Source organism: Musca vetustissima, unplaced genomic scaffold (assembly GCF_032173495.1).
Source record: "Musca vetustissima isolate MV318-11 ecotype Yass unplaced genomic scaffold, APGP_CSIRO_Mvet_v1 utg1129, whole genome shotgun sequence".
Taxonomy (NCBI): domain Eukaryota; kingdom Metazoa; phylum Arthropoda; class Insecta; order Diptera; family Muscidae; genus Musca; species Musca vetustissima.
The window spans coordinates 725,559-737,805 of NW_026888644.1; the positions used below are offsets into that span (position 1 = coordinate 725,559).

Sequence of the window (12,247 nt, forward strand, 5' to 3'; positions counted from 1 at the left end):
AAAAAAATAGAAAACGAAAAAAAATAGTTTCTTGTCGTTCTAGTTTCTGTAAGGAATTCCTATTGGATAGAGAGTCAGGGGCGGGAAAAAGGGTTGACACACACAGTATTTTTATTGAAGTAAATAAATAGTAGTTGCTTCGTTAGTTCGCTTGTCCTTACAATTACTTAAAATACTTCTCTCGAATTTTATGTTTTCTATTATGACCCCAAAACCTTTGCATTGCGGTTTCAGAGAAATTATGCCCTTTAGATTTTCAATTAAAAATTAGGGGAACAAAAGTGTTCTAAATCAGCCTAGAAGTATGCACCACACAATAACGAATGGAATTTAAAATTAAATAAAGGAATTGCTAATTTTTCTATGGAATAATAAAGTCCTTGAAAATAATGTATTGAAATAATTAGATAGTTAAAAAAAAAATATTTTTAAACCAGTGAGCGGAGCAGTATAGTCGGACGTGGCTGACCATTCGATACCCTACACAACTACTACGGGACTCAAATTTTCTGCAGATGTATATTCCGAGCCTGGGCAATATTTCGTGATATTTGCACCCTCTTGCCCGATTAGAGGTAAACAGCACCTCTTCCTCACACTGACATATTTTCCGAATATTACGAGTATTCAGTACGGCTATTGTCCAGATTCCCTTCAACGTGGGTTGTGATGAGATATTCGGCTTTCATTCGTGGTCTATACATCGACTCGAAAATAAAAATTAAGTTTTCGGTCCACTAATTCCAAAATTATTATCTTATCATCACCGAAAATTATAGGCGTTGTCCCATAACTGGAACCTCATGGAACATTTCAAAGCGATCAGCGCTATAGTTCCGCTCTCTAGAGTTATAATGGGTTACTAAATAATTTACGAATGCGGAGATACCTGTAAATATTTAGGTGTAACTCCCACATCCGAGCATATACAACAATATAATTGGCATCAATTTAAAGGTAAAATACTCCTCTTGGATATGCTCGGGTCTATGTCTTTCAGGAGTAAATATATACGCCAAATAAGACAAATTTTGTCATTTTTCACACAAAAGTCAGGGTCCATTTGACCCGCTAAATATTGACCAATCTTTATCAAAACAGGCATGCTTGTTCCTTGGCCCGACCCCCTTCACCATGTAAAATTTCGTGCTACAATTGCGGCCTCTGGAGCGACCAGAAAAACCGAAAAAAAGTTTTTGGTCCATTTCATCCCCTAAATATTAACTGATCTTTACCAAAAACAATAGGGGTCTTCATTGGCCAGAACCCATCCTACATGCAAAATTTCGTGAAGATTGGTCCATAACTGTGGCCTGTATTGTGTTTACAAATTATAAAGGACAGACGGACGGACACACATGTCTAGATCGACTCAGCTAGTCGAGATATGACGATCGGTATACGTAAGGGTGGGTCTAGGACCAATATTTCGCGGCGTTACAAACTTTTGGGGCTGCACAAAGCTATAATACCCTGACAACATAGTTATGTAGGGTATAAAAAGTCCACTCTTATACTTACTGAGCTGCCTTGTGGCAGAACTTTCGTTTCATAGCCCGAGCTTAGAAAAGATTTCCAGGCGCATCGGTCTTTTGCGCAGTTTTTTTCCCATTTGAAAGACCATTTTCGGCAATGTTGTCTTCCACTTGATCTTCCCATCCTATTCTTGGGCTTCCCCTTCTGCGTGAACCATCAGCTGATTCGCTTTTATATGCCTTCTGGGCTGGGGCATCCATTCTCACCATTCTCACAACATGACCTAGCCAACGTAGTCGCTGCAGCTCAATACGTCTAACAATGTCGATGTCCGAGAATAGCTGGTACAACTCACATGGTTCATTCGACGGCGTTATTCACCGTCAACGCAGATGGGTCCATAGATCTTTCGGAGAATTTTTTCTCTCGAACACTCCAAGAGCTGCCTCATCTGCTTGCGCAAGTACTCATGCTTCAGATCCATATAACAGCACGGGTAGTATCAGCGTCTTGTAGAGTGTGAATTTAGTTTGGCGGGAGGTGGCCTTGCTTCTGAGTTGTTTGCTCAGACCATAGTAGCATCGGTTGGCCATCACTATACTTCTCCGAATTTCAAAATTGATGTCATTCGTTTTATTTATGACGCTACCAATGTATATAAAATCTTTGACTACCCCGAAGCTGTAGTTCTCAAGTTCCACATTTGGTACGAGTCTACTGGACGCGTCTTGCGCGTTAATACCATCAGCTTGCTCTTCTCGCCGTTTACTGCCAGACCCACTTTGGCAGACTCCTTTTCAATTTGTTCAAAGGTGGCTGTTACCGCTCTCAATGTTCGACCCAAGGTATATAAAATCTTTGACTACCCCGAAGCTGTAGTTCTCAAGTTCCACAGTTGGTCCGAGTCTACTGGACGTCTTGCGTGTTGATACCATCAGCTTGGTCTCGTCGCCGTTTACTGCCAGACCCATTTTGGCAGACTCCTTCTCAATTTGTTCAAAGGTGGCTGTTACCGCTCTCAATGTTCGACCCATTATGTCGATGCCATCGGCTTAGGTGAGTAACATGTGTTGTTTGGTGTACAGAATGCCATTTCTGTTCACTTTTGCCTCTCGTATGACTTTTTTCAGCAGGATGCTAAAAAGGTCACACGACAAACTATCACCTTTGAAAAAAATATTTATCCGAGAGGTCCTTTACGACTTTAACTGCTGACCTTGTGCCACTTAAAGTTATCCTGCATAGTCGTATTAATTTTGCAGGAATGCCAAACGCAGACATGGCTTTATACACCTCTGAACGCATAGGGCTGTCGAATGCGGCTTTATAGTCGACGAATAGGTGGAAAGTGTCGATGTGGTTTCGTGGGTTTTTTTCCAATATTGGATTTGCCAGGTCTGAAGCCACATTGGTAGGGTCCAATAATGTCATATGGTCCATTGGCTTCAGTCGTTCACACAGTACGCTGGATAGCACTTTATATGCGATGGGAAGGAGACTTATTCCTCTATAGTTGGCACATATCGTCTTGTTTCCTTTTTTTGTGCACGGGTCACAGGATGCTGAGGTTCCAATCATTGGACATGCATTCTTCTAGCCAAACTGTACTAATCAGCTGGTGCATGCTCCTTACAAGCATCAGACCACCAGTCTTGAATAGTTAGCCACCTGCTGCTTTATTATTCTTCAGCCGATTGATTGCTATTTTGACCACACTTATACTAGCCTTTGAAAAAATATTTAAAAAAAAATCAGACTTATACTAGCCTTCGGAAAAATATTTTTAAGACATATACGCCTATTGTAATCTTCGAAAAAAAATATTTTTACAAAATCCATTGTGTCCTCAGGTCGTTTATATAAAAATTAAATTCTCCTCATTTCCTTAAAATTTATTTCATTAAATACAAATATTTTTTTATTGTGCGTTGCATACTTTTAGGCGTCTGTTTTAGAATTTCCCAATAAATGTACCTTACTACAAAAGATGTCGAATCATGATGATGTGATTGACATTAGAAAGAAAAATCCATTACAATCCCTTTTATCCTTCATCAACAACATCGTCATCATCATCAACATTTTTATTTCCAATTCAATGGATTTTTCCATTATCCTGGCTGCAGTATTTAAAACTATCAAAAATTCATCGTTAAAATGCACAAAGGACAAAAATGCAAAAAAGGCAGCAACAACAACAACACAAACAACAACAACAATTGCAATTCAAGCGCAATAAATTTACATTACTAAACAATATCAACATTTAGTTTTGCTTTGCAGCAGGGCCCTCGATGCTTTGGTTGTTGTTGATTTACTCTTGTCTAAATACAAAGCCTGCCTGGCTGGCTGGCTGACCCTGATTGAAACCAACAACAGCAGCAGCCGAGGCAACAAATTTACCATGAAAAATCAGAATATAAACAAGGATATTGTTGTGTATTTGCATAATGACATTTGCATAGTGCAGCTCATCTGCCATCCGAACACACACACACACACATACACCCAAATCAGCAAAAAAAGGACGAGGCCGTATTGAGTTATATTTTGCGTGGAGGAGTAGGAGGAGGGTGTATTGCAATTTTCAGTGTTTCCATAATGTGATTGATCTTAAATACACCTTCAGGCCTCAAGGTGGTTCGCTGTGGTGCTGCTCTGCTGCTATGCGTAGCTGCCAATAATTGCAATTAGATTTTCGAGAATTCAACTTCGTTTTTGGTGTTTGGAGTTTTTTGATTGCGAAATGGAAAAGGGAGCGGAGGAGGGCAACTTAGAATTAACCTCGTTGAAAAACATTTCCATCGTTGAATTGCATGCCAAAGCGTGTGTAATCAAGTTTTACATGCTCTGTTTATTTTTGTAAAGTAATGGAGAGAGGAAAAAGTAGAGCGCAAGGGGGAGAGAGAGAAAGTGGAGGTAATCGTTGGAGCTGTGGCACTAGCTATGGAATTCAATATCCTTTTGTTATGCATATTGATGCGGAATTGTTTTTTGTATGGTGTTGTTTTTGTTGTTATTTTTATTCCTTTTCTCCCCCACACACACACATTTACAATTGATTGCATTTGAATTTAAATTTATTTACGTTTATACTACCACAGACACACTGACAGGGACATACACACACCATTACAGCTCAGGCGGGGAGATACTTACATTTTTAAGCAGCAATCTATATAATATATGTGTTTATGTGTGTGTGTGTGTGTGTGTGTGTGGAAATGCATACTGCATTTCTAATAATAAAATACAAAATAACAACTCACACACACACACATGCATACATAGATATACAACCATTCACATTCATCTTCTCTGAGCTACATGGAAAAGAGAATTTCGTAGAAGAAGAGATGAGAGCTCTTCAGGAACCACAAAAACGTAACCAATATTTTCCATATCCTTTGCCATTGCAAGAGGATGTTAAGCACATACACACAAACACCCACACACACTCGAAGAGGTTTGGGTGGTGTAGGGATCGGGTGGAGAGTAAGGTATTAAATCTATAAGTTCATTTGTAATTGTTTATTGAAGACACAAGAAAAAAACAACAACATCAAGACAAAAAAGGAAATAAAAATAAACAAGGACCCCAATATGCTTCTCCTTTTTGTTGGTGCATGCACAAAGTAAGGTTATTCTGTGAACTATTTGGGTTTTTTTTTTTTTTTTGTTATTTTGATCTGAACTGAAAAGAAAAATAAACTTCATTTGATTTCTTGCAAATCATGATTACTGGGAAAATATTTACAGAGTTAAATAATTTATTTGTAATACAAAAACCTATATATATATATCTACAATTTAATTTAAACCCCTTAAGGTTTTGAGACAATTTTTTCATTATTATTTCTGACGAAAATTTAATATAGGGATATTTTTCTTAGAAAAAAAAATAATTTTTGTCAAAATTTTAGGGATATATTTCTATTATATACCCCTAGAATTATGTAAAACTCTCCGAAAAACTCTTTGATGGGAAACATTTGAAGATTTTTATACCCTTCACCACCCTGTGGTACAGGATATTATGTCTTTGTGCATATGTTTGTAACAGGCAAAAGGAAACGAGATAGACCCAGGGTTCCTTTTGAGAATATGCATAGAATCACTTTCTGAGTCGATTTATGCATGTCCGTCCGTCCGTCCGTCTGTAGATGTTAAATTGTAAACAAAGTACAGGTCGCATTTATGATCCGATTTCGATGAAATTTGGCACAAATCTGAACCGATTTTTCCCAATTTCAATAGGGTTCGTCCTTGGGCCGAATAAGTGCCCAAGGACGAACCCTATTGAAATTGGGAAAAATCGGTTCAGATTTAGATATAGCTCCCATATATATATTTAAAAGATTTAATGTAAACGTTCCCTATATATCTTTCGATTTGCACGAAATTTGGTACAGCCTAATCATTTAGGTCTAGAATGATGTCTGCCAAGTTTCGTGGAAATCGGTCCAGATTTAGATATAGCTCCCATATACAGTTTCGTCCGATTTCATGTAAATGGTGCACAAAAGTCCCTATATATCTTTCGATTTGCACGAAATTTGGCATAACGTACTGAATTGAGCCTAGAATGATGTCTGCCAAGTTTCGTGAAAATCGGTCAAGATTTAGATATAGCTCCCATATATAGTTTCGTCCGATTTTAGGTAAATGGTCCACCAAAGTCCCTATATATCCTTCGATTTGCACGAAATTTGGCATAACGTACTGAATTGAGCCTAGAATGATGTCTGTCAAGTTTCAAGAAAATTGGTCCCGATTTCTATATAGCTCCCATATTTTGCACAACGTACAAAATTGAGCATAGAATTATGTAGTTGCGTTTTCTAGAAGTACAGACATAGCCCAACGGATGACCTATTTATGTTTGTTTGAAGCCCATTGTAACTAACGAATGACATGTTTATGGATAGATCTAGGTAGATTCACATTTAGATAAATATCAGATATTTTATTTCATCCAATTTCATGTTAATAGTCCTAATAATATATACCCATAGTGGTGAAGGGTATCATATAGTCGGCCCCGTCCGACTTTACTACTTTCCTTACTGGTTTTAATTTAGTATTTGAGGATAATTTATTGAATTTTGTTTTTAAGGATATTTTCCTTTTATTAGTCAATGACATTTGCTTACATAAATTTCGATTTAATAACATTGTGTGATGCATAGTTTTAGGGATATATTTTTATATATCCCTAAAACTATGCAACACTCACTGAAAAACTTCTGAGGGAACAAAATTTGAAGATTTTTTAATATAACATTTGAGGATATTTTGTTGAATATTTTGTTGAAGGATATTTTGTTTTTACTCCTAAAACTATGCAACAGTCTCTGAAAAAATCGTCAAAAATAAAAAAATTGGATTCTTTATTTAGCATTTGAGTATTTCTATTGACTATTTTGTATTGGAACTTTTTATATACCCCTAAACCAATGCAACACTCTCTGAAAACTTTACCAACAAAAAATGGTATTTTTCATAAAAAATATTTACGAAATTAAAAAAAAATCGGTCCTTTATCAAAAGTAATAAAATTTACATCATTAATAAAAATCAAATCAAATAAATTTTAAAATAAAAATTAATTATCCATCGCTACAACAAAAAATCTGCTTTGAAAAGGACTGTTCCTAGAATGAAGACAAATGTCGAACTTTGACAAAATTTGAATTTAATTCGCATATGCAAGTTTCGCATCAGGGCGGAATAAATACAAGTTATCTACGTACGACCTTTGTAAAGCCACATAGCCCAATATGCCTGATGAGCCGCTTAACCAACGGCGAAACGAGTCGCATAATGGTGGGTACGTAGGTTTTTCTCCTGGCTTTCCTTTTCATTGCGCAAAACTTAGATCATCAAGCTCGACTCGAAAGAGTATAAATAATCACTTAAAAAAAATAAAATAACGAACGATCATCAAACAGAAATAAAAATTAAAAAATTTTAATAATTGAATTTTTGTCATTTCAAACCCCCCTAAAATTATGCACCACACCTGGTTAGGTACACAGTTTTAGGTGTTTCAAATCACAAAAATTTCATTATTACTGAAATTTTCCTACAGACTTGATATAAAATATACGAATTTTTCTATGGACTTAACAACAATTTTTTATTTTTTTATCTTTTCTAAAAATTTGTGGTGCATAGTTTTAGGGATATAAACGAAAACGATTTAATGATGACACAGGACTTGGTTTTTCATTTGAAAAAAAAAAAAATAATGTGGAGATCAAAACAAGGGGACTCTTTTTCTAACGTAAAACCTGAGAACATTTTATTTAAATGAAGATTGTCACTTGAGCCTAAGGATAGGAAAGGACGAGGGCAAGAAAACTTGTTTTTTTATTTTGAGAATTTTTTTCATAGAAAAATGACCTTAGAGGCTCAAGGACACGTAGAAAGAAATTAAAACAAAAGAAAATTAGATTTGCTAAGTCTTCACAGGTTCGGTTCACACAAATTTTTCGTAGACCCTGAGTTTTTTTTTCATAAGGCCGTTTGTCTACAGAGGCATTTTTTATAGGATGAGGCAGGGACGTACGCATCGGTGTCTTGAGAATTTTTTCCACATAATTTTTGCTTAGACGTTGTCTACAGAGGCATTTTTTATAGGATGAGGCAGGGACGTACGCATCGGTGTCTTGAGAATTTTTTCCACATAATTTTTGCTTAGACGTTGAAGTTTTTCTCCATAGGACCGTTTGCTCTCAGGACCCTGAGAATGTTTCCCATAAGATGAGGTCTAGTAAACTGGGAACTTTTTTCTATAGAATTAAATAAATTCTATATTTCGTATTTCCTATATGAAAAAATGTGTCCTGGTTCTGAGTCCACCATCGCCACCACAGCGCCCGCGGGCGCTTTCTGTGTGCACTCATACAATCATAGTTTTGTTGAATAAACGACAGTTCACCACTGTAATTCCACAACCAAGTGGTTGCTTGTTTACAAACAACGAGCCAACAGATTAGTCTCGTATGAGCAATTGATGAAGGAGGTTGGGTTGTCGCTTGTTTCTTAAATATGCACGAAAAATAATCACCACGGACCTTGTCTGTGAGACAAACACAATCAAAGCCAATATGTGATGTGGTGGTTCGTTAACCCTGTTCTGAGTACTATTGTCTATAGAAAAACCGGCTCTGCTCAGGCCAAAGGTAGTTTTTTGATACAGCCGTTTGTTCTCAGTTTCATGAGTGTGTTTCCCATACAATGTGCTCTTGTCCACTGAGGCCTTTTTTTCGTAGATTGAAGTATATGATCTGGGGTTCGGAATACTTTTTTTCTGTAGGAAAAAATTGTGCTGTGGCTCAGAGAACTGTTATGTATAGAAAAACATGCTCGAATCCGGCCAAAAGTACTTTTTTCCATATACAAAAAAATCTTCTCAGGGTCTTGAGGATTTTTCCACACAAATATATATATATATATATATATATATGCCTTTTTTCCGCCGAATAAGTTTTTTTCTTTATAGCGAAAACATGGTGCATACTTTTAGGCGTTTTTGTTTATCAAAATTACAAGAGAATCGATTTTAGCTGAAAATAATGTATATTTGAATTTCCATTTAATAGAGCGCCATAAAAATAAATCCTGACAGCAGCTTATGTAGGTGTCAGAGATGTCTATTTTTCGATTTTGCAAGAAAATAAATAATTTCTCAATTATTGGTTTATTTGGTGGTTGTTTTCCATTGAAAACTTTTTTCTGCAAATAATATTTTTGTTTTGTCAATATTTATTCATAGCTTATTGTTGTTTTGTTATTTTTGTTTTCTAGAACGGTTGATCGTCTTTGGTCGATAACAGAGGATTTAAATATTTTGTACAAGGAGAATTGGACGCGGTTGGCTGCTCAAGAAGTGCAACATTTTCAGGTGAATATCAAAGTTTTGTTTTTTTATTTTTTTATCTCTTATTTGCCCATAATTTATTGTGGTATTTCTGAATAATAAATATTTGAATTATTTTTTTGTTACAATTTCCAGGATACATTGCTGCGTTCGGTGCGTCAATCGAAAATCCATCAGACAGGTGTGCCTATGAATCCGCCCTCACACAAATGGACCTATGCCTCGGCATTTCTCTATTCGCTGACGCTGATAACAACAATTGGTAAGTCTAACTGACAGAGATTTATGAAGCATTTATAGCAAACAACAACAAAAACAAACTGAAAGGAAGGGATGGGAAATCTATTTATTTTGATGCCACAAATATTACACTGTGCATGTGTGTGTGTGTGTGCGTATAGATATGGCTATGTGTGTAAGGCTAGGTGACAAAAGGCAATTACCTTTTGGTGGACATATTTTTTTTCTTCTATGTATGAGAGGGGGGATTAGTTTGGGGTATTAAATTTCTAGGGGAAAAAAATATTTTCCTTTCTCTCCACCCCTCTATCTCACATGTTAATAATTTGTTTCATATATTGAAAAATACTTTAATGACAGCTATCAATAAATCTTACTTTTCTGACTTTTTCTTGTGTGCCTTGATATGGGGGGAAATAATTTTTGCAAAGAATGTAGCATATTTTTAGGGGTGGGGAGAGAAAATTAGCTTTGGTTGGGAGAAAAGGAAATTGTTTATTGTTTTATGAAATATATTGTGAGGGGTTAAGGAGATTTTTTTCTGACATTTTTGGTGGCATAACATAGGCTTGGATTTTTTAAAAATGTATTTAAAAAAAAAATATTTTTTACTGACCTAATATCTAGAAGACTTTTTTTAAGGGAATCCTTCCTAATGGCAAATTCAAGAACATTTTATTCTAGAACAAAAATAATCTCATAAGGAAATAACAAATAATTGAGTGAATGGTGCATATTTTTAGGGAGGAAAGAAATACTTAATTTTTAAAGACTTTAAAATATATGAAGATTTTTGTCCTTCAGACTCTGAGAGTATATTTATATTAAATAAAGTGTATAAAATTACCACACATTTGATTATAACTGCAAATAAGTGTGTGATGCATACTTTTAGGGTACATTAATATTCCTTGTAAATAGTTTTTCGTAAACCCAGTTGATGTCTATAACAAAGAGCTGCAAGGAGTATTAATGCAAGCATTTTTCAAAAATTTGTTGAGATTTTCTAAAACCCTGGATGGATTTTTAAAATGAGATCAAAGTGTGGTGCATACTTTGAGGTTGTCAGTGTTTTAGGATCCAGTTTAGAAATTGTGCAGGATAGCGATCAAATTTACTTTGGCAAAAGAAACTATCACATAACCTAAAACAAATTTTATTTGAAGTACATATGTCCTATTTGAATTAAAAGTTCGTGTCTGGTGCATACTTTTAGGCTAACATAATATATAAATTAAAAAATATTGCAATGTTAATATACAAAAAGTGTATTTGAAGATTTTTTATTTAGCATTTCGCCTTTTTGGTAATTTTATATACCAATGGTCCTAAATTCAGGGTGTGGTGCATACTTTTAGGATTTATAAAATACCATTAAGTCTATTTATTAATTTCCTTGTTAATTTAGCCCTAGAATGATCCATATTTTACCCTGTTTTGTTGCAAAGTAAGTTGACATATCAGCACCCGAGGTTAGATTGATAATCACCTGAGATTTATCCGAAGGCAGAATATTTTAATAATTTAAATTAATTGCATAGGAAATTAGAAACATCAATTTGTTGTTGGTCTTCGAAGATACTTCCTGGCTTTGCAAATTTAATTAAGTTTTTCCACAACCCCCTCAGTTTTTTGCGGTCTTGGGGCGAGATATATTTTTGGTACATAATTGAATTAAAAGAGGGGGGTTTCCCATTACCACCACCCCCCATTTTTTGAGGTCTTAGAGAAAAAAATTATTTTTGGTAGTGGCATTTCCCATTGCCCTCCCAATGGAAGTATGAGGCAATGATGCCCTATTTATTTTTGGTGAAACAAATTAAAAATCTTTCTCACGTACAAAACTCAGCAGTAGCAGGAGCAGCCGAAAAAATATACCTTACGTATGAGTGATATTAATGATGTGACCTTTGTCTGGCAGTTAGTTAATTTATAAGGCCACAATAATTTATAACAACAACAACAGCAAACAAAAAAGTGATTAATTTGAGGGGCAGTCATTCTCATCCGGAATCGAAAATGTAGAGCAAAAGTCCGCTTTTAGGTACGGGATGGCAGAAGAGCAAATTTTCATTTTCATTTCGCTTTCAGATATTTATTTGTTGTTCAACTTGAAATGCTTAATTGAAATGAAAAAAAAAAACTATTTTGCCATGATGCCAAAGGAAGTTGCGGGCAAAAGAGGCTTTTGCTAATGAATCAAAGAAGAAAAATAAAAAACAACAACACGTACAGAAAAATTGAACAATATTTCATCCTTGGCCATGAATTGTAAAAAAGGGGGAGTGTGGTGGGAGCGATATATGGAAACATGGAATGTTTGAAAAATGATAAAAGATCAGAGAGAGAAAAAACACAAAAATCCAATTGTCATTGCCAATGAAGCGTGTGAGTGCGCTTTAATTATGGCTTTCAGCATCAGCAAATAATGACAATTTCCCGTTTTGTGTGTGTGGCGGAAAATCAGCACAACAACAACAACACATTTTTAATTTAATTAAACTGTTAGTTCCGAGGAGTTGTTAAAAAAAGTCCACCAAAAGGTTATACGAGCTGAGATGTCTCAGCAATTTAAGAGCTGGTAATGATTTAAAATGATATTTAAAGTATGGTGCATACTTTTAGGCAATGCTGTACTAATTTTTC

General features: G+C 35.4%; 1 protein-coding gene across 1 annotated transcript in view; it reads left to right on the top strand.

The window, feature by feature from the left end:
* Nucleotides 1-12,247, top strand: part of LOC133336539 (TWiK family of potassium channels protein 18) — a 70,179-nt gene that overhangs the window by 15,310 nt on the left and 42,622 nt on the right. The window contains exons 3-4 of the mRNA XM_061544822.1: nt 9,289-9,385; nt 9,497-9,623. Coding sequence (XP_061400806.1) covers nt 9,289-9,385; nt 9,497-9,623 — 224 coding nt within the window. The remainder of the gene's footprint in view (nt 1-9,288; nt 9,386-9,496; nt 9,624-12,247) is intronic.